Source organism: Pseudorca crassidens, chromosome 3, assembly GCF_039906515.1.
Source record: "Pseudorca crassidens isolate mPseCra1 chromosome 3, mPseCra1.hap1, whole genome shotgun sequence".
Taxonomy (NCBI): domain Eukaryota; kingdom Metazoa; phylum Chordata; class Mammalia; order Artiodactyla; family Delphinidae; genus Pseudorca; species Pseudorca crassidens.
Window position 1 is genome coordinate 38,087,775 of NC_090298.1, and position 21,775 is coordinate 38,109,549.

A 21,775-nucleotide genomic window follows, 5' to 3' on the forward strand; every position below is an offset into this window, starting at 1 on the left:
TTGGAACATCTGAAATAACAATTCAACTAAATGGAAAAGGGGATGGATGATTCAGCTGGTAAAACTCCCAGAAATAACAGTTAGAAACATTAAAACATTTGTCCTTGACATTAGGCAAATACTGGTAATACGGCAACAGGGAAAGACTTCAGCAAAACTGTGAATTTTTTTTTTTTTTATCACTTGCTGGTGTCTTTCTGTCTCCTCTGCAGCCCAACTGAACTTCTCAAATGTGGTAGAACCCCTCTCTCACACCTATGCACCTCTCACTCAAGTTGTGAAACCCATATTCATATACCTATATTTTTTTGTGTAAGAATTACTCTCAACTACTTGCAAATTACTCTCACTACCTGCCAACAAATTGCCTGCTAAAATGTTACCTGGTAATGGCTTAAACTATATCTGAAGTTCTATAAGAACTTTTGTTTCTTGAAGAAACAGAAATGAATCATTCCCCAATGGTGAAATTTTAGTCATGAATGTCACAAGTCTCAAGATATGTCTGAAAACAGAAAACTAGTCACTTAGAACTTCTAGAGTCCACTACTAATAACTTGGCTTTGTGTGTGTCAGGGTAGTAAATACGTATACAACTTTTTGAATCCATTCATGTTCTAATATTTTTCTAAAATGAATAATATATGTGCACCTAAGATATCATAAATCTATCAATAACTCTTTCCTAACAAATTTTATTAGCATTTTTTACTAATTATTGTCATTACAAAATTATTCTGCTTCTACAACAACCATATGCAGGGGGAAAAGGGGAGGTAAACCTACGCCAGGTTAAGGACTATCTAAGTTTGCATTTCTCTGAATTTCAGATTGAATAAAAATGGAGAAGCATTTTTAATTGTACAGTTTTTTGGGGGGTTTTTTTTTTTGGCTACGTTGGGTCTTCATTGCTGCGCGCAGCCTTCCTCTACTTGCAGCGAGTGGGGGCTACTCTTCGTCGTAGTGTGTGGGCTTCTCATTGTGGTGGCTTCTCTTGCTGCAGAGCATGGGCTTCTAGGTGCACGGGCTTCAGTAGTTGCAGCATACAGGCCCTAGAGTACGTGGGCTTCAGTAGTTGCAGCATGTGGGCTCAGTAGTTGTGGCGCACAGGCTCAATAGTTGTGGCTCACAGGCTCTAGAGTGCAGGCTCCGTAGTTGCAGCGCACGGGCTTAGCTGCTCTGTGGTATGTGGGATCTTCCTGGACCAGGGATCGAACCCGTGTCCCCTGCATTGGCAGGAGGATTCTTAACCTCTGCACCACCAGGAAGTCCAACTGTACAGTATTATTAAAACCTGTGAATTTGAATGCTTGTGATTCAATGTCAGTCAGTTGGAAGAAGTTCTTCTGAATGTTTATCCTTCTCCTCAGTATCACAGATTCATATTTTCACACAATGGAGAACTGCTTCCCATACTAAAACAGTGTAGCCTCCACAAAATTAGTTGATTCCCCAAACATTTCTGTTAGATACTATTAGGGAGTTAAGCTCTTGGACGCTACACACTATCACAATCCGAAAGCTACCTTTACACTCTGGTAGGATGCCAAATATTGAAGAAGATAGGAATTTCATTTTTTTCAGGGATTCTGTGAAAAAGATAGTAAAATAATTTGACTGGCTAATTATATCTCACATTACTATGTTCTTTAGACTTTCAATTTAAAGTCTACAAAGCACTTTCATATGAATTTTCTTTTTTATTATTAAAACAACCATATGAGCCAAGTAGAAGCTATCATCCACATTTTTTAAATGAGAGAAAAGTGTCTAGAAATGACTTGTGCAAGGTACTCCTGACTTTCATTTCAATTCAGCTGAATTTCCTTTATTTCATATGTTCACCCAGCTCATATCTCCACATCAGTAACCGTGAAAAAAGCAGCACATTGAAATAATCAGCATATTATTGCAAATATTCCCACTGATGACCAACCTTAACGGAAAACCATTTTGATTCCACCACTCCTGACAAATAAGATTATCTCAAAATAGCTACTATTCTCTTCCTTCACAACTGCTTTAAATTATATGAAACTGTGGGACTAGTTTCCAGAAGCCTTGCTCAATGTCTACTTTCACTTTAAGACGTACTAAGAAAAAGATTTTGCCTCTCTTTTTAAAAAAATGGCCTAAATGGTAGACGTAACTCAAAATAACCACCAGAATTATATAACCAACCAAATGTATTTCCCTTTCACACTAGAACACGACTTCTCTAATACAAAATCTAAAGTGTATACATCAGCAAGACAGAAAGAGAAATCAAAGTAGGTCTCTCTCATCCATTACTCAGTGCAATTCAAGGGTTCTAATTTTATTTATTCTTGAGCTTTCATAACACAGTTAATAATGTCTTATAAAACTGACTTTCTGTGACAAATTCTCATATATTTCAATGACTGTGCTTTGCTCAATGAAATTTGAATTAACTACTACTTTTGACATAATGCAAGCAAAATTCTGTTTTCCAAAATATTTCAAATTAATAAAAACACTTCTGACATTGTATCTGACTAAAGTGAAAGACTGACTTGTTAGAAACTGACAGTAAAAAAGCACATATTTTCCCTCTGTGATTACATATTCAACATTTCCTTCAGAGATGAGCTAAATTTCACCTCATTGTAACAACAAAATATTCTTGGGTGCCACTGTATCATTTTCCAATTTAAGTCATGTCTCTTCACACCTCCTTTTTGTAGACAGGTGCATCACAGTATGTATACAAGACTAAAAACAGTGACCTTTTCAGTTGAGATAATTACCCAGATAATTAAAGTAACACGGTATAAAGTGTTTTTATGAAACACTCTGGCAGTTGAACTAGAATTCAAGTTTAAAACAGAATCACATCACAAATTTTGGGTCCAGTACTCAGGAACCAATGGCATTCCCAGTTTGCACTCTAATAGCACACAGATGAGTCTAAAATAACAGCACGCATAATACATGTTATGTCTGTGTGCACAATGAAATGAAAAACTGATACATTTCTCCAGAAATTCTGGAGAAATGAAAGACTGAATGCACTTTGTCCTAAATTAGCCTGACTCATTTAGTGCTTCAAATCTTTACTGGGTATATTTTGGACAGAAATAATGCATAATAGTATTTGTAATGCTTCCAATATTTAGAAAGGCAGTAAGCACACTAAAGGGCCAAGAGTTGAACTGTCTGTTGAGATTTTACATATTTTAAACTAGTGGAGACTTTTATGATAACAGTAATGCTCATTTCTGTAAACTTTATAGTTTCTAAGTATATTCAACAATTACATCTCATTTGAGCCTCAAAGCCATTCTATGAGATTGGGCAGAAAATCACTATCATCCCCATCTATAAATGATGAGCTAGATTGAATTCATCCATGATTTCTCAGTTCTCTTAGAATATTTCCCAGCCTTACCCACTTGGAAGGATATATACTTTCAAGCTTGGTTTTCAAAGTGGCCACATTTATTAGGATGCCTTATTTAGAGCCTCTCCTCTACCCTCTACCACACTCTCATAGTACATTTCTCTCTTTTGTTTTTTTCTATGCTATAAATGCTTCTAATATTGGATTTAAGACATTCTACTGTTTTTCTTACATGTTTGAATGTTTACATATCTGCTGAATTGAAATTCCCTTGAGGGCATAATTTAACTCATTTAGCAAGTATTCTTGTGCCCATATTTTCCAGATACTATGCTAGCAGCTGAAGATACAGGAAATCTATGGTTTCTGCCCTTCTGGAGCTTAATATATAGCTGGGAAGGCAGAGTTTAAGAAAATTACAAAAGTGATGAATGTTACAAAGCAAAAGCATGTGAGGCTATTTCTGCATATTACAGTTGGAACTAACATTACCTGAAAGATTCATTAATTCCACCCCAGGGTATCTTAAGTTAAAGTCAAAGAAGTCATAGCAACAAAATGTGATGGATGAATTGGGGTTGGCCAAAGGAACAGAGTTCTAGGAAAAGTGAACAACACTTGTAAAGGCCTTAAAACAGTATATGTGACAAACATAAAGAGGTTCAGACTAGTTAAAAATGAATGAGCAAGGGACTTCCCTGGTGGCGTGATGGTTAAGAATCCGTCTGCCAATGCAGGGGACGCGGGTTCGATCCCTGGTCCGGGAAGGTCCCACATGCTGAGAAGCAACTAAGCCCATGTGCCACAACTACTGAGCCTGCGCTCTAGAGCCCGTGAGCCACAAATACTGAGCCTCCGTACCACAACTAATGAAGCCCGTGCGCCTAGAGCCCGTGCTCTGCAACAAGAGAAGCCACCGCAAGAGAAGCCCACGCACCACAACGAGGAGTAGCCCCCGCTCACCACAACTAGAGAAAGCCCGCGTGCAGCAACAAAGACCCAACGCAGCCAAAATAAATAAATTTATTAAAATAATAATAATAATGAGCAAGCAGTTTTCCAGGCTGACATGGTAAAAGAATCAGATTTCAAAGGACCTTGAATTTTGGAATTTGTCCTTATGATACTGAAACACCATAGAAATATTTTCAGCAGGTAAATGATATGGTAATATTTGCTCTTCAAAAATGTCACTTTTGAGGCCCTAGGAAGATAAGCAAGGGAGAATTTTTAAACCTAGTAATGACTCTACTATAAAAATGCAAAAGAGAAATGACTGATGTTGGCTTGGACTAGGATGGTGATAGAGAGGACTGAGTGAAGGAATATTAGAATTCAAATCACATTCCAAGAAGTAGAACCAGTAGAACTTGGTTACTGTTAGCTATGGAGAATGAAAGTGGAGAAGTCAAGGATACCTCTTGGATTTCTGAATTGAGCAACAGGAAACAAGAGAGACGGAGGAGACTTGAAGGGGAAATGAACATACTGAGCTTGAGGAACTCACAAGATATCTCTATAGAGATGTCATGTAGATTTTGAGGCATAAGGGTACATAGTTTGGAAATTTGGGATATGAGTCTAGTTATCAACATATAGCCAAGGAAGCATATAAACACATGCAAAACAGGAACATAGATTGGGCAATGATGGGGCATTAAGAAATTCTAATGTTTTAATATTAAAATAGAGTCCTGGACATTTCAAATTTGATCTTATATTTTAGCGTTAAACTGACATCTCCATGTCAAAAGCATCAGGATTATATAGATCTGCTGCAAGGTACTAACCAAAAAGCATTCATAAAATTATATATCTTACCCCTAACACACACGCACACACACATACACCCACACATACTTTGTCAATCTCTTTTTAACTGTCTTGACTTAATAATACTGCCTATCCAAATAGAACTCATTACACCGTACGTTAGAACTTCAGGGTGTCTGTTAAAATACCATCTTAAGGGCTTCCCTGGTGGCGCAGTGGTTGAGAGTTCGCCTGCCAAGGCAGGGGTCACGGGTTCGTGCCCTTGTCCGGGAAGATCCCACATGCCGCGGAACGGCTAGGCCCGTGAGTCATGGCTGCTGAGCCTGTGCTCCGCAATGGGAGAGGCCACAACAGTGAGAGGCCCGCAAAAAAAAAAATACCATCTTAAAAAAACACACAGTATAATACTGAAAACAATTCTCTTGGAATAAAAATGATTTTTTAGAGAATGAACTTAACAAACTCTTTCTTTAACCTGAGGAGAAAGTATAGATAAAGAGAAATAATCTTTACATATATGAATATTCATTGTCGTCTATTTTATCTAGACATAGATAGCCAAGCAATTAGGTGATTCTAAGAGAGTATAAATGAATAATTTCAAAAAAGACAGTTTTGGTATTTCAGAATATAGAACTCTGAAGTAATACAACCAATAGAGGACACCTAGTGGTCTTTAGCAGAATCAATATTTGCCTGAAAAAAATATTACGCAACTCACACACACATAATAATGTTTTTGTTAGTCAATGTGCTAATCTGAGAAAGATGACATCGTGAATACTCATATGTATAAATATTATAGGCATACATTAACTTGAATACTTCAAATAATTTCCATATATCTAATTTCCTTTGAACTTCACAACTGTTCTATTAAGGTTGTAGGCATAAAAAAGTCACTTTAAGCGTTTTTCCCTAGATTAAATAGAAAATAAAAGGCACAATTTGAATAAACATCCATAAGTGCTCATTTCTAGCACAGGGTCCATCTTACACCATCACATTTCTGGTGGTGTGAAATACAAAACTCAAATATAATTGTATCAATAATATAATATAATTATATTAACACATTAATATATTATTCTATTAATGATTATTAATTATATCAAATATAATCAATATTTAAATGTTATAACATTACAAAAAATACTTCATATAAGGCCTTATCATATTTTATTATTTGATACAAATATTTCAATGGCAAGAATACTTGGTAAAGATAAACTTCCCTTTAGATATCTAAAAAGTATCCTGCCTGACACTAGCTATATATAAAAACTGCAAATGTGTGATGAATCTCTCTCTTAACTGATATTATTAGTTCCATCCTCAGTTGTTTCCAATCCTGTTAACTCTGCAGTATTCTAAAATGCAAATCCCTCAGCTAATACGCCTCAATGACACCTTACTGAGTGAGTCCATCATTAGCACAACTTCTTGTCTATACCTCCAAACTCACTGCCTTTGCAACCTAGGCTCTAGAGATGCAGAACTGTGCTAGGCTGCTTATGCTTCATGTCTTACTGACTGTACTCCTCTGCCCCCTTTTATTCACCTTAGTAATCCAGACTCCAGCTTCAAAACTCAGTTCGAGTATCTCTGAGGCTTTCTTCTCCTGCAAAAAAAGCTGTGTTGTTCACTCCCTCTTTTATGCCATCACTTACCGCACCATCTGTGATTATTTGTTCACATGTCTGTTTTTCCTGCAAAGCTGAGATATGCTTTGTATTCTCATGTTTAGCATCTGCATATAGAAATTATTCACTAAATGCTTGGGAGTGAAAAATACATATACCTTTGCAATTATTTAATGGATTTAGAACATGGATCATTGCCATGTAGTAAGCAGATAGGTATACTCAGATAGCCTATTGTGTTTAGAACTCTATACTAGTGTACAAGGATATTCAAGGGCAAAAAGTTGACCCTGACTCTTCCCTACAGACATTTATGCCCAGGAAAAGAAAAGGAAATGCATATATAAGTAAGTATTCACAACCCAGCTATGGGCATGAACAAATGCACGCAGAGACAGTAGAATTGTTCAAAGTAAAAGTATTGACCATTATAATGCAGTCTATCAATGCAGAATATTTTCTGGAGATGAGTTTGAGCATAAATTTTAAATGAATAATAGAAAAAGAAAGCCTTTCCAAATCTGAGGTGTGGCACATGCAAAATTACCAGAAGCAGAAAAAAAAAAAGTCATTCTCTGCCAGAAGCATTATAAAACTAAAAAACAAACAGAAAATAGCTGTTGGGCGCAAATACGAAGTGACAATGGTGAGACAAGGGAACGGTTTGCTGGAGAGCCTTGAAGGCACAGCAAAGAAACACAGATTTGATGTGATAGGCAATAGGGAACCTCCTTAAGTTCTAGCAGAGGGCAGGTTTAGGAAAACACTGGTGTTTGCTTATGGCAAGTCTTAGAATTCTATGTGTTTTCTACAAAATGGAAGGAGTTATAATATGTATTGCAATTTATAGCAAGAGCTAGTTTCTAATCTAAACCAATTAGAATGCTAAAATTAACCAAAGACAGAAACTGCAGTCTGTATTAGCTCCCTGTAGAATACATTTCCTTATTAATGTTCTGTTGTTAAACATAATTTGTACATAAATCTGCCTCTAAGGCAAGATAAAAATCTAATACTGATTGCTAGAAGGGCATTGCAACGTTCCAGACACATCATTCATCTGAAATTGCTATAGACATATTTGAAGATCAGAACCACAGCCCTCTTCCTTGCCTCAAAATAAGCAAGTTATTTGTGAGAGGGCTAAAATCTATACAAGGAAAGTTGAGGGGATAGTAAATATAGAATGAAAACTAAAATATTATAGGTATGTATTCCAAAGCCATAGTTATTATAGGAGCTTCATGTGTTTGCCATCCATTTTTAACACTGCCCATGAAGGATTTCCACTTTCTGTGACACTGAATCCTACAAATAGATAACCATTACAGAGTAATATTTCTCTTTTCAATTACTATTTCCAAAATATCGCATAATTTCAAGGATCATCTGCCTTTGATAAAATGACAGGGATCAGCAGCTACAGAATTCAATGTTCCTGGAACTCTTCACTTTTAAATAATCTCCTATTTACTAAGCTCTTAATCTACCCTTTATTTCTTCAGTGGCTGGTGATGGCAAAAATTGTAAATAATATTCCATTTAATTTCTGAGGATTTCCTCACCATATGTCTCTTTTAGGAGGATCACAGAGAACGGGTTCTCTGTGATAGGTTACAAAAGAGCACTCTGGCCCAGGTCACTGACTTCACTTGAAATACAACAATAACAACAACGTTGAATTAAGGGAATGATTTTTTTAAGCCAAATTACAAGAGTGGGAGAGATTCACCTCTGTTTTCGGGCGTTTACAGGAAAAGGAATTTTTTGACCTGATTTATCTAAACAATTGCCACAGATTTTCACCTCACCTGGCCATACATGTAAAGTTTCAGTACAGTGTCAGAGAGCCCTAATTGTGCATCCTAAAGCCATTGATCTTATCATTGCCTCATGAAACCAACTTCCCCCCTGACTTCTTAACACCATGTGTTTCATAAATCAGTTGGCCAAATCAGTTCTTTCCTTCTATATTAACCACTATATTCAACTTTAGCAAGGATAGTAACATAAGGGCTAAATTTTAAAGTTTCTGTATTTCATTCACAATATTTCTCTAATTTATCTGGCTTTGGCACTTCCTGTTGTTTATCAGTTGAACTAATTCAGATCGGAAAAAAAAATGTCTCATTGAAGATGGAAGCAGTTTCCTATAGAAGGCAGCCACTTTCCTTGGGAATGATTCATTTAAAACGGTGGCAGCTCCCAGACTTCACACATTACTTCCCCAAATTTGCTGAATTTAGCATTAGCCAGCTTGGTACTAAAACACTCAGAACTCAAAGACATGTGGGTGAACCCACATCTTCCTCTGTACTCTTATTCTAAATGCTCATAGAGCAACCTGATTATTTGTTGTGTTTCTACTTGTAAACACATCCTGGTGGCATTTATAAAACCCAGGTAGAGCTTTACCAATTTGGAACCATTCAAGTTTCTTTGTGACTTTGGTTTCAATCACGTAGGTGATGAAATAATGAATCCGTATTAAATTTGGGTTAATTACTACTGTATTTTTTCTCTGCTTAGCAGTGTTACTAACAGACATTAAATATCCATGATATATGTGATATTATATGGGGATATCATATAATCAAGAAAACATTCTTCATGAAGTGAGCTTATGATTCATTTATTATCAAGGTCATTTATTTATAAGAAAGATCTTGCCAACTCACAACTCTAGCTTGAATGGGTTTGGTTACCAAATGTCTGTAAGTGCATATTAAATTGCATTTTACAGTAATGATGGCAGTGAGCTGATGCTCCTGAATTATATCCTGGCATCTTTGAAACACCATCAAGTTACACAGACCTAGGTGTCTGTGACCGCTGCCAGGAACTAGAGGACAACGGTATTAAGCAGTGTGCTCTTCTATAACTGTACAGCCTGCCATTTTATCTGGTAGAATGCCATCTGTTCATCCTTCTGCCATTCTCTAGGGTAACTGGGTTCAAACTACAAGACACTGAAAATAGTCGCATTGCCCACTGTATTTATAATTGACTGAGTATTTATATCAGTGACTTTTCTTCTCACAGGCTACTCATTACAATATTTTTTGTGACCATGTTTTAAGAAGCAAATATTCAGATTTTATGTTGCTTGGACCACAAAGTTCAGTTAAGAAAAGTTTCCTACAATTTTTGATTATATATATAAAATGGTGTAATATTAAGGTATTTCTCATTAAAAGAATATATATGTTATGGTGAGAAGCTATATGGTTATGTGGTTAAGAGCTTTGCCAAGGTCAGGTCAGGTTGTCAAGATCAGGTTGCCAAGGTCAGAATCCCAGCTCCACCTATTACTAACCCTGTGAATCTGGGCAAGTTAACCAGAGTTATTAGCAAGATTCAATGAACTAATCCATGTAAAGAATCAAACATATTACTTGACATATAATAAGCCATCAATAAATATTAGCTATTTTTATCAATTATCACCTTGTTTTGATATTAACATTAGCATAATAATGTTTGAAAACCAAACATTTTTTACATGTTAGATGGAATGTGCTATATAGAGACACATTATAAGACGAATCCAATTTCTCAAATGTGCTTCATCTTATTTTAAATATAATCCGTATCCATATTTTAAGAATGATCCATTTTTATGTCTTTTTAGCAGTGTCTTATGCAGTGTCTTATTATTGTATGTCATTTCCTGAAATCCTAGGAACCAAAATGTCATCAACAAGCACACACAAAACATTGTTACAGTCTCACAGAAAGCAGAGCTAATGTTCACCGAAGTTCCATTTTATGACTTGTTTAAACCTAAATTCCAAAATATAATTCATCCTAAAAAGCATCTCTGTAGCTAGTAAAGTGGCGATTCATTCCTAGCCAACGTATGGTTTTCTTTAGTGCAGGTTTAGGCACTCTGGAGTCCTCTGTGACCCTCATTTTTATGCAGACAATAAAGTTCAAGTTATAATTAATTTTTTTTAAGATACATTTAGAAGGAAAAGAAAATCAAAAAGTTAATATGCAGACTCTGAAATTAGGGACATAACCTCCTTTGCTTGGTGATGGTACATTTAACTCAGATCTTTGGAAACTCCAGTTGGCTGAGCCCTTTCAGGTCCCACCAATTGCCTAAGAACAACAGATGCCCTATTCAGCAAAATATTGGCCAGATTCACTGTATTTATTCACTGTAGTATTTGTGGTTTTTATGTAATAATTTCCCTCCGGGGTATGCTGTTTTTCAGTATTATGAAATGAACTAGTAGAGAGAACCTATAATAAATAATTATAGGCAAAGAATAAGAATGAGCAAAATTATTATACTAAAATCAGTCTTTACACATACAACTTGGAAATACTAAAAAAAAAATCTGTTTTCTTCAAACACAAATTCTCTGAAATTTCAATATTAGAGGAAACATATTCCACATTATTTCACAGAGCTAATGATACAAACTAGGTTAGCAATCAGACCCTACAGCTTTGTCAAAGATGGTACTTGATGTGTTAGATAAAACAAACTAATATTAGATATTAAATAAAAACAATCTCCCATGGTGGAAGAGGGGCTGCACTGGTTAAGATAAAAATTTGTTGATTAAAGTAGATTTGCTTTAAAAAAAAAAAAATTAGTATGGAATCTAAAAGAAAAAAAAAATGGTTCTGATGAACCTAGGGGCAGGACAGGAATAAAGGCGCAGACGCAGACGTAGAGAATGGACTTGAGGACACGGGGAGGGGGAAGGGTAAGCTGGGATGAAGTGAGAGAGTGGCATGGACATATATACACTACCAAACGATAGCTAGTGGGAAGCAGCTGCATAGCACAGGGAGATCAGCTCTGTGCTTTGTGACCACCTAGAAGGGTGGGACAGGGAGGGTGGGAGGGAGACGCAAGAGGGAGGAGATATGGGGATATATGTATATGTATAGCTGATCCACTTTGTTATAAAGCAGAAGCTAACACACCATTGTAAAGCAATTATACTCCAATAAAGACATTTTAAAAAAAGACTGAATTGGCATAAGACAAACGTTTTACAATCACTAATTTTTTCACTTCACTCAAATCTAGTATTCGACCATATCTTTTGAGGATACAAATATACCACTTACATACCAAAAAAAAAAAAAAAATGAAATTTTTCTTTTTGAATTTCATAAAACTCATTATACATAGCACAGTTGCTCATTTTGAAAGTTATAGTTTAAATCACATGATATAGTAGCTTTAAAAATGTAAAAGATATGTCTTACCTCTTCCCACTGATGTATGTATCTAATTAACCTTGAAAGTCGTAATAAACGCAAGAGACTGAGAATTTTTGTAAACCTCACAATGCGAAGTGCCCTGGCTGTCTTGTAAACTTCTGAATCCATTCCTTTTTCTACAATGAGAAAGATATAATCCACTGGGATTGATGAGATGAAGTCAACCACAAACCAGCTTTTTAAATAATTCATCTTGATCACTTTAGGGTCCAGGATGATTTCAGAACTATCTTCATTGACAGTCCCAGTCCTGAAATTCATGATCAAGTCCAAAAGGAAAACTGTATCTGAAGCCACATTGAAAATAATCCATGGTGTTGTTGTCTGTTCTGTAAAGAATGTGATTCCAACTGGTATGATGACCAGATTTCCAACCATCATTATAAGCATTATTAAATCCCAATAAAACCTACAATAAATAAAAAAAATCAGATTTTAAGATGTAGACAATGACCAGCCTGTTCTCCCTGCCCCCCACCACCATAAAAATTATTACTGACTTATGGTTAAATAAATGACTAGAAGAACAGAATGTCAGTTTGGTAAATAAGGTAGCTCCTTCAGTGGCCATAAAGTTAAATCTAAGTAAAATTAATATATTCCTAAAGCAAGGCATTGTGATTATAGAATTCTAAAAATTACTTTCTATAAAATGTTATAGAAATAAATTCATGAACACCCATACCCCCATTTATCTGATAAAGAAGCAAAAATAAACTCCCCTATAGTTAATATACAATATGGATGAAAACAAGGGAGAAGATCCAGAAGATCTATCTTTAAAAAAGCTGCCTTTGAGAAGACTCTTTGGAGGTGTTTTGAAGTACTTTATATGTAAAATTACCAATCATAGATTAGAATAAACAGTAATAAATAGGGCACATGAAAAATATTGGTACTGCAGATTTATCTCTAGAACTACAGATTAGGTCAACCATAAATTCTAGAACCTCCATAGCTTCACAGCACTCCAAATATTTATGCTTTATTCTTCTTAATTTGAAATGAGAAAACTAATTTTGTTCTGAGGCTGAAAATACTTGAACTGACTCTAGGTTTGAAACTAGAATCTAGCTAAAATTTGCACTTTTGTCACTGCTTCATTGAACAACTTTAAATATATTGCCACTATTTTTCCAAACAATACTTTCCTTAAAATTTCTGATTTAATTTTCAACACAGCTATGATTACTAACTACCTTTTGAAACACTCTTATCCCACCTTATTTTAAAATTAGGAAATTTATTCCAGGTTAATATAGCATTAATATATAGTTAATATTTATTAATATAGAATAAATTCAGCAGAGATTATTGTATTATTCTCATTTGGTTTCTTTCAAAGTCTATTGACACTGTATTTAGACTAGATAATAGACTATACTTGTTACAGTATATACTTATAAAAATAAAGAAACAAATCAACTAATACAACTCTATAGTCATAAAATAGTCTCTGGAAACATGAGCTACTTCATTCTAGTCGAAGGTGTACTCTCTTAGCAGTTGTGTTACAAAAATGGTATAAACTTTCATGACATTTCTGTTAACCAAGATATTATTTTACATTAATTCTCCTACTTAGACTATTTGGGCTACATTTTGGTAAGGTATATGAACCATATGGTAAGGTATGAACCTTTCAAAGTTATTATCATTCCTAATTATGAGTGACTCCTGGGTTAAAAGCAGTAGTACAAGAAAGAGCTATAACAGTCCCACTCTGCCCTGTTTTCTACCCCCCCACGCCAGGATTATATAAAAGATAAATGTTTGTCATTTTGAAGATTTCACCAGTCTTTCCGTCAAAACTTACCTATAGAGTTATGGACAAGTATACAAATACCCATGTCAATCATACATCATGCCCTGGCAATTTCAATGAAATTTTTTCTCTTTTTTTTCTCCTCTCCTAATGGAAATGCAAAATGTGCCATTTAATACACTAAGGACAGAGGAGAGATGTAGGGCAGATGCAATATTGTAATAGCTGTTTCACAAAAAAGTGACATCACTGAACTCTAAAATGAGATTGTGTGTGCCCTGAGGATTTTCACTTTACTGGACACTCTTATCAGTCTCTTCTCTGCCCTCCTCTCTGCTTTCCCCTGAAAGGCTGCTGTTCCCTTGGGTGTTACACATAGCCCTTTTATCTTCTATTCTACACATGCTCTTTGGGCAATATTATACACTCATCCATGTCTTTAATGATTAATTCATAATTGATGACTACAAAAGCATTATCTCCAGTCCATTCCTGTATTCTAAGCCTCCTAATCCTTATAATAGCAGTCTATTAAATCTGTCCCCTTGCATATCTCACACTCATGTCAAACAGCATGCCCAAGCTCAATCTCATCACCTTCCCTCCCACAGACATCCACCAGATATTCCCTGTGTCAGAGAATGGAACAACGCTCTACCTGATTTGCAAGCCAGAAAACTTGGAACCATCCTAGATAACCCCTGGCCTGAAATCTACTTAATCTCATTATTCAATCAATTACCGAGGCTTTTTGGTTCTAACATGTAAGTTGTATTCATCCATTTGTCCTTTATCATTCCCACGGCAGCTGTCTTCAACCAGAAATTCTCAACAGTTGCTTAATTTAGAGACAAGTTACTTAAATTCTCTAATCCTAATTTTTTTCATTTGTAAAATAAAGATTATTATAGAACCAAATGTGTAGGCTTTTACAGATTAAAAAAAAAAAAAACACTATATGAAAATCACAGCTCCTAGCAGAGAACAAGCTGTGGCACACGATGCTGGTAGCGTACTTAGTATTCATCTACCTTTCCTTGCTTACCAAAAGATATCCAATTTGGGGAAAGCAGTCAGGAGCCCTTTGAAAAATACTCACTTTTACATACATGCTTGTATTTCTTTTACTAAGATAGAAGCTATTTTTAAGGAAAACTCATACTCTATCCTTCTTAGTCAACAGAAATGAAAAGGATGAGTGCCATCCACTCTTTATTTTAGCAATAATGTTTGCCACACCGTAGCTTTTTATGTGGTGCTTACTATGGATTGAAGCCATTAGGTATCAATATGTATCAATATGAAGCTCAATTAAACCTTATAATTTCCTTTTAAAGTATCATATTTTGCAGTCATAAACACAATTCTATAGACTTTGCATAATATAACACTTTCTTTGGTTAACATGGATTCATTCCTTAGCTAGCCAAGGAAAATACAGTTATCACCCACTTTAGAAGTTGCTTTAAAAAACAGCAATGAATATGTTCCTGAAAACTGACCTCATGAGACTCTCATGCCTCCCTGCCCACGAGTTTCTCTTAGCTTTTTGCTCCGAAAATTTCTTTGGATACTCAGGCCCTCCCTTTTCCTTAACTCTCAATTTCTATGTCTTGCACATTTTATTACAGAATCGTCTTTCCTACCCACTCCCTCTTTGCATTCCCATTGTTATCTCTCTAGTTTGGGCAGAGCTAGCTCTCGCTTGGAATATCTCAAAGAGTCTCCTGTCTATGGAATCTGATCAATTCTACCTGCCAGTACCAGAGTGACCATCTAACGTGTAACTTACCAGGTCAAAACCATCATGGACCCTCTCAATTAAGTAAAAACATCAAGGCATTCCCTGATATAGCCTCCTCCTCCCTTCCCCGTCTCTTCTTTAACCCTTTATGGCACGCACCTCATAGCTCAAGCAAGAGTACTTGCTCTTACCTTGCCATCATGCACACCTAGGTACACATACAGGAGATATGGTTACTTCCATTCTACCTGTTCCTTTTCGTATCAGCATTCTACCTGTCCTTCAAGTCCCATTCTGGCAATGAATTTCTTAGTTGTTTTTTTTTTTTCTTACAACTTCCAGAGCAACGTTTATTTTCAGTATGCTTCTTATTTCACTTTTGCTTTTGTTACTATTTGCCTTTGTTTCCTCCTTGGATTTAAGTTCTTTGACGTTCAAAACTATATTGTCTTCTGTTTAATTTCTGCATAATGTAGACAGTATCCAGGACAGCAAGTGCTAAGAAGATATATTAATTAAATTTTAAGTGGAAACATACACTTCATGAGGATATTTAAAGAAATCCTTTTTTAATAAGTCAAAGGCCATTAATGCAGTAAATACTTTCCCAATATATCTTTTATATAACTCTAGATTTTTATTCATTGAGGGCTTTTATAATATAGAATACATTAAAATAAATAGGAAACAAAGAGATTAAAAATATGTTCTGAGGTCAGACCGCCTGCAAACTAAACAATTTTGGATTTGCACCTGGTTTTGAATGTTACAAAAACCCCCTCTTATTCATCTTGCTCTAGAGAGACTGTATTTGTCAAAGATCTTGATTGCACTTTGAAGGCAGCCTAGGGTTCAAATCCTAGTTCCACTAGCTGTATGGTTTGGAGCAGGGTATTTAACTGCTGTGAATTTCAATTTTCTCCTACTACTCTCAGAGTTTCTCTTCCAGGAGGACTGCATACAATGATGTGTGCAAAGCATATAGAACCTGTGATATAGAAAGTCAACTTTGTCTGTAAAACCAACACTCACTGCAAAGCCAAGTCTTGACAATTACAGTAGAATAATAACCTAGGTAATCATTTTTACTTTATACTAAGAGTAGATAGAATATACAAAATAAAATGGTATTTCAGTCATAATAGTTCACTAAAACTATGGTCACTTTAATTACTAATAAATAATTTTCACAGACAAATTATTTTTATGTTAAGAATTCATTTCTCCCTTAAGTTTTTAGAAGAGAAAAAGTGGCATTGCAAAAATTAGTCCATGATCTTAACTGTGAAGAATTCAGAATTCAGTCATGCTCCTTTCTTTTTACCCACTTGGATCTCTCTCAGGCTTGTGGTGAATAAAGACCACACTTCTGTCCTAACAAGAATTTCGCACTCTTTCAGGTTCCCCTGCCCCCTTATGACATCTGCTCTAGTTGAAATAATCTGATGTCAGACGTTTCTACCCCAAAGTCTTAAAGAGATTAAAACAATTCCCATATTTCACTACTGAAGATGCTTATCTTTAAATTTTTGTCTCTAAGTATTGAGTAAAAGGTTCTCTTCTCCCCTCTCTCTGATGAAGTAAATATTTGTCATTAAATGGAATGGAGGAAGGGACTTCTGGTCAAACCCTGAAATGGGACCAGATTTATACATGGCTACTCTTTTGCCTGTTGTTGAAATCAACTGATGTGACAAACCTGTCCCACTATTCACACTTGAGTCACTCCTAACAATTATGTCTTTAGATGTCAAACATAAATTGGGCATACACTTGTAAACCAACTTAATTATCAATCTAAACAAATAAATAAACAAATGTCCAGCTGGATTTACTTTTTATAAAACACATAGTCCTTGCAATTATATTTTAAATTTTATTTAAAACTGATTCAATTTTCAAAAGTCCAATTAACAGCCTGATTATTAGGCACATATCTCTTGAAAAATAACAAGAAGTGTCTTCTCTTAAATGCTAGGTCCTCTTCCTAGTACTGTCAGTGGCAATTCACCCCACCAAGTCTCAGCAGCCAACACCTGAGCTTTGATCTAATGGGTTCTCAGACATCCTTTGTCACCTTGCAAACATCATTATTTAGAATATTCACACTGGGACTGACGTTCTGTAGGACATATGCCTATCCTAAACCTTGCAAAGAAGTTTTCTAGGTCAGGTCTATTATTTAGTCTAATGCCTTGCTATCTTGCAAGGACAAATTCATTGTCTATGGCGGGTGGGGAGTGAAGAGATCAGAAAACACAGACAACTTAAATATGGGTATTTTGAAGTGAAAATACACTAGCTTTCTTAATAAAGATCCCAGTTGTAGGAAAGTTTAGCCTAACTTATGGATAAAACTAACTTAAACCATATTTGAAGACAAATGATTTCTGGTAAATAGCAATTTACCCAATAAGAACTTGAGATGGGTGGGAGGTACATTATGTTTTAGCTATCTTATTTATTAAAATGAGCTAATGAGACAGAAACTTAATCCCTACGAAGGTATTAAGATCTGCACCAGTACAGGAAAAAGTAAACACGTTTTTTCTACTTCCCCCTTCCTCTGAAACTGAACTTTATTCTTTGTGTGTTAATCTTCTAACTGCCAATATTAACAGCCTTATATTGGTCCATGAACTCTTGTTTGCGGCACTTTACAACTTTGTTCACTCCTCCTACTTGAAACTCTCCCAAATCTTCAGTTTCTATGATTCTGCATTTTCGTAGTTTCTCACTCATATTTATATATTAGCAGAAATTAATTTTCCTCAAGCTTTACGTGACTTCTCTTCTTCCACCATTTAAGTTGGCATTCTACATTACTATCTCATCCCACTTTTCATCCCTGTATTCACTCGCTCATTGGTCTCATCAGTCGCCACAGGCTAAACTGATACCGTAAAGTAAATTGTTCTCAACTCTATCACTGGCCTTAACCTCTGAGATGGAGTCATGCATTTCTAACTACATCCTGCATAGTTAGTGGCCTCTAAGTGTTCCAGTGGAATAGCCATCTCAACAGGCTGAAATCCAAACCAATGAACCTTACGGCCCCCAAATAATTCTCCTGATATTTGTATGTCTGTTTATTGTAGCATAGCTTCTTCCTTTTTTTATTTTCGTTAGCCAGCCACTAGGCATAAAATTTAAAAGTTATCCCTGATTCCTCTGTTCGCCCAGCTCTGACCTTTGATCCTTTGCCGAGCCTTACATTCCTTCTAATACAATAGAAGCTTTTCATTTTGTTCCATTGCCATCATCTTCTATGAAGTTTTTATTACATCATTATTCTGCTTACTAATTTTCCTGTTTCTACCTGCCCCAGGAAATTACTTCCTATTTATATCCAACAGACTTTTCCTATTGCTTGCAAAATGAAATGTAATCATTCAAAATCCTCTAGAGTATGTCCCAATTCTATATCTCAAAGCTTAACTTTTTGTACATGCATGATCCTCAGCTAAATTAAAAAAGACCCTGTTTTTCAGACTTTTCATCTTTGTCATTGCCCAACAGATGTCTGGGATTTCCTTTCCTAAAACCCAAACTCAACCTCTACACTTCCTAACATTATTTCAATGGTCAACTTAAATGCCAGTTTCTTCACAGTACCCTCTTTTATCTCACCCCCAGATCAGTTGGAGTTTATCTCCTCCCTGCCCCAACTCCTACTTCAATCTCTCTCTGAGATCTCCAACATTTGAGGACAACAACTAGTGAACACTGAATAACTCACCATAATGACGTGTCGGTAATAATTTGATAAAGACCATTCAATAAACGTCTGAAAACACTGCTTTTGTGCTCATTCCAAGCCAAACTCTATGCCAATTTTCTTTACACTTAAATTGCCTAGCAAATAGTATACATGTGTCTGATTTCCCAATGATCAAATTCCAAATTAATCACATTTATGTTAATGAGGTTTTACTACAATATTATAAGATTTTAATTAAAACACATATGATCATTTGTTTTTTTTGGATGGTTTGGAAATTAAATAGGTACAAGCCTTTTTTTACTTCTTCTTGAGTGGTATGGCATCATCTTTAAACTTTAAACTATGCTAAATTCTTGCTTTAGACAACAGGAAGAAAGATGTCATTCAAGGGTACTTTCATTATGTCATTCAAATTTACTTCAAATGAAGCCCACAACTTTCATTCCTTTGAACCAAAACATCCACTTATCCATAAATGTCCCACTCGAAAAACATTTCTATAAGTCTATAGCTTTTTTTAAAAAATAAATTTATTTATTTTTGGCCGTGTTGGGTCTTCGTTGCTGTGCACGGGCTTCCTCTAGCTGCGGCGAGCAGGGGCTACTCTTCGTTGTGGTGCGTGAGCTTCTCAGCGGTTGCTTCTCTTGTTACGGAGCACGGGCTCTAGGCGTGCGGGCTTCAGTAGTTGTGGCTTCTGGGCTCTAGAGCGCAGGCTCAGTAGTTGCGCTGCATGGGCTTAGTTGCTCCTCGGCATGTGGGATCTTCCTGGACCAGGGCTCGAACCCCTATCCCCTGCATTGGCAGGCAGATTCTTAACCACGGCGCCACCAGGAAAGTCCCAGTCTATAGCTTTAATCAGAAGTTACAGAATGAAGCAGAACTCCCTGAGAATTAAGCAGGTCTATGCTGCGGTACTCTCCTTATGATGACATATAGATTTTCCATAAAAATAAAAGTCCTAAATGTATAAAAGGTGAGTAGAAAATGTGTAAAATAGCTCCTAGTGTTTAAATTTAGAGTTCTTAAAAAAGTCCAACGTAAACCTACTCCTTAGCTTCTTAGTATTTTTTTTAATTTATCACTGTGTGATTTTTAAAACTTTTATTCTCTCCTTTGACAGTCAGCACTTTAATTCTTTAAGGAAAACAGAAATATTGTCAGAGGTCATGTCAACCAAAATGTGCCCTAGTACCATTCACTCCAGTATAAAATTCAGTAAGTTGAGTCTATTTTTTAACTGTTTCCAGGGACAGACTAAAGGACATTAGGTGATCACACTGACGGACAGTCCCATGACATAGACAATGAACACACCTTTATTTTGAAGCTCAGTTAAATGACTACCAGTTGATAAGGGCTTTATATTTGTTGATACACTTTCATCCAACCACTTTGAAATTTTGAAAAGGAAGGTGACTGATTCTTCCCTGTCTAAATACATAGCTAACTTAAGGTGTATTCAGGTTTGGAAGTTTCAATTTCAGAATAATTCTCCTCTCATAAGCTTCCCACCACATGGCTTATTTTCAAATCATCCATTTTATCTTCCTGTGGCTGATAATACATGTCCCTGTGTTTCTTGTTACTCTACAGATCTCAATAAATCCTTATCCTCTTTGTCCTTTCTAAGCTGCCGATGCCATGTAGATCTTTTGCATTATTGCTCCAGTTTGAGGATGTGATGGAAGGTTCAGAATCAATGTCCAAACACATTATTGTGTCTGGAAGTCTACAAAATGTCTGCATTTTACAGAAGTTTTGGAATGTGCCAGTGATTCTCATTTTTATATATAATAATACCTCATTGAATTTTGAAAAGAAAAGCAGCATCAAGGCAATGAAGTGTAAGTAATATTTATTAGATGATAGGCATTTTGTAAACATTGTTTCATTTGATATTCAAAACAACCAAAGAGGTAGGCAGCATAACCTAAATTTAACAAGAGGAAACTGAATCTCATCCAGCAAAAGACTTTTCTTAAATTCTTGTAGACAGGAAATGAGAAAAATTGCTTTGAACCCACGACCAGTTCCCATGCTTACACTCCTTCTACACTATTCAATGCCTGAATAAATGATTCAAGGATTTTAAGAGTAGTATTAAAAAACAACAACAACTTTCCCACAATATAGCCATATGTTCACCTGCCCTTATCAGTCACCCATCTGAAATGAGAACAAAATTGTTTCACAAGGAAAAGTCTAAACCCTGAAGGGAAGTAGACTGTGGTGCTGCAGCTATGGCTCCATGGCTGGGCTTTGGTTTCTGTGCCTTTCCATGCAGAAACCATTGAGAGTTTACCTACATCCCCAGAGAAACAACATGATAGTTCATCTGTCCCTACACCCATATAGGAGCACACATCTTCAAATAAAGGAACTATGGGATTACCTGCTTCAAACTCTTTCTGCCTTGACCTACAAAGATATCTCACTACTGTATAAACCGAAGTTAGTTCAGATGCTCTATAGTTAAAAAGCACTTGGAAAGCAAGAGTCAAATTTAGTATCAACCAAT

General features: G+C 35.8%; 1 protein-coding gene across 1 annotated transcript in view; it reads right to left on the reverse strand.

Moving 5' to 3' along the window:
* The window catches only part of HCN1 (hyperpolarization activated cyclic nucleotide gated potassium channel 1), a 374,966-nt gene that overhangs the window by 314,164 nt on the left and 39,027 nt on the right, over window positions 1–21,775 (reverse strand). Inside the window, exon 2 of the mRNA XM_067730649.1 lies at window positions 12,010–12,433. Coding sequence (XP_067586750.1) covers window positions 12,010–12,433 — 424 coding nt within the window. The remainder of the gene's footprint in view (window positions 1–12,009; window positions 12,434–21,775) is intronic.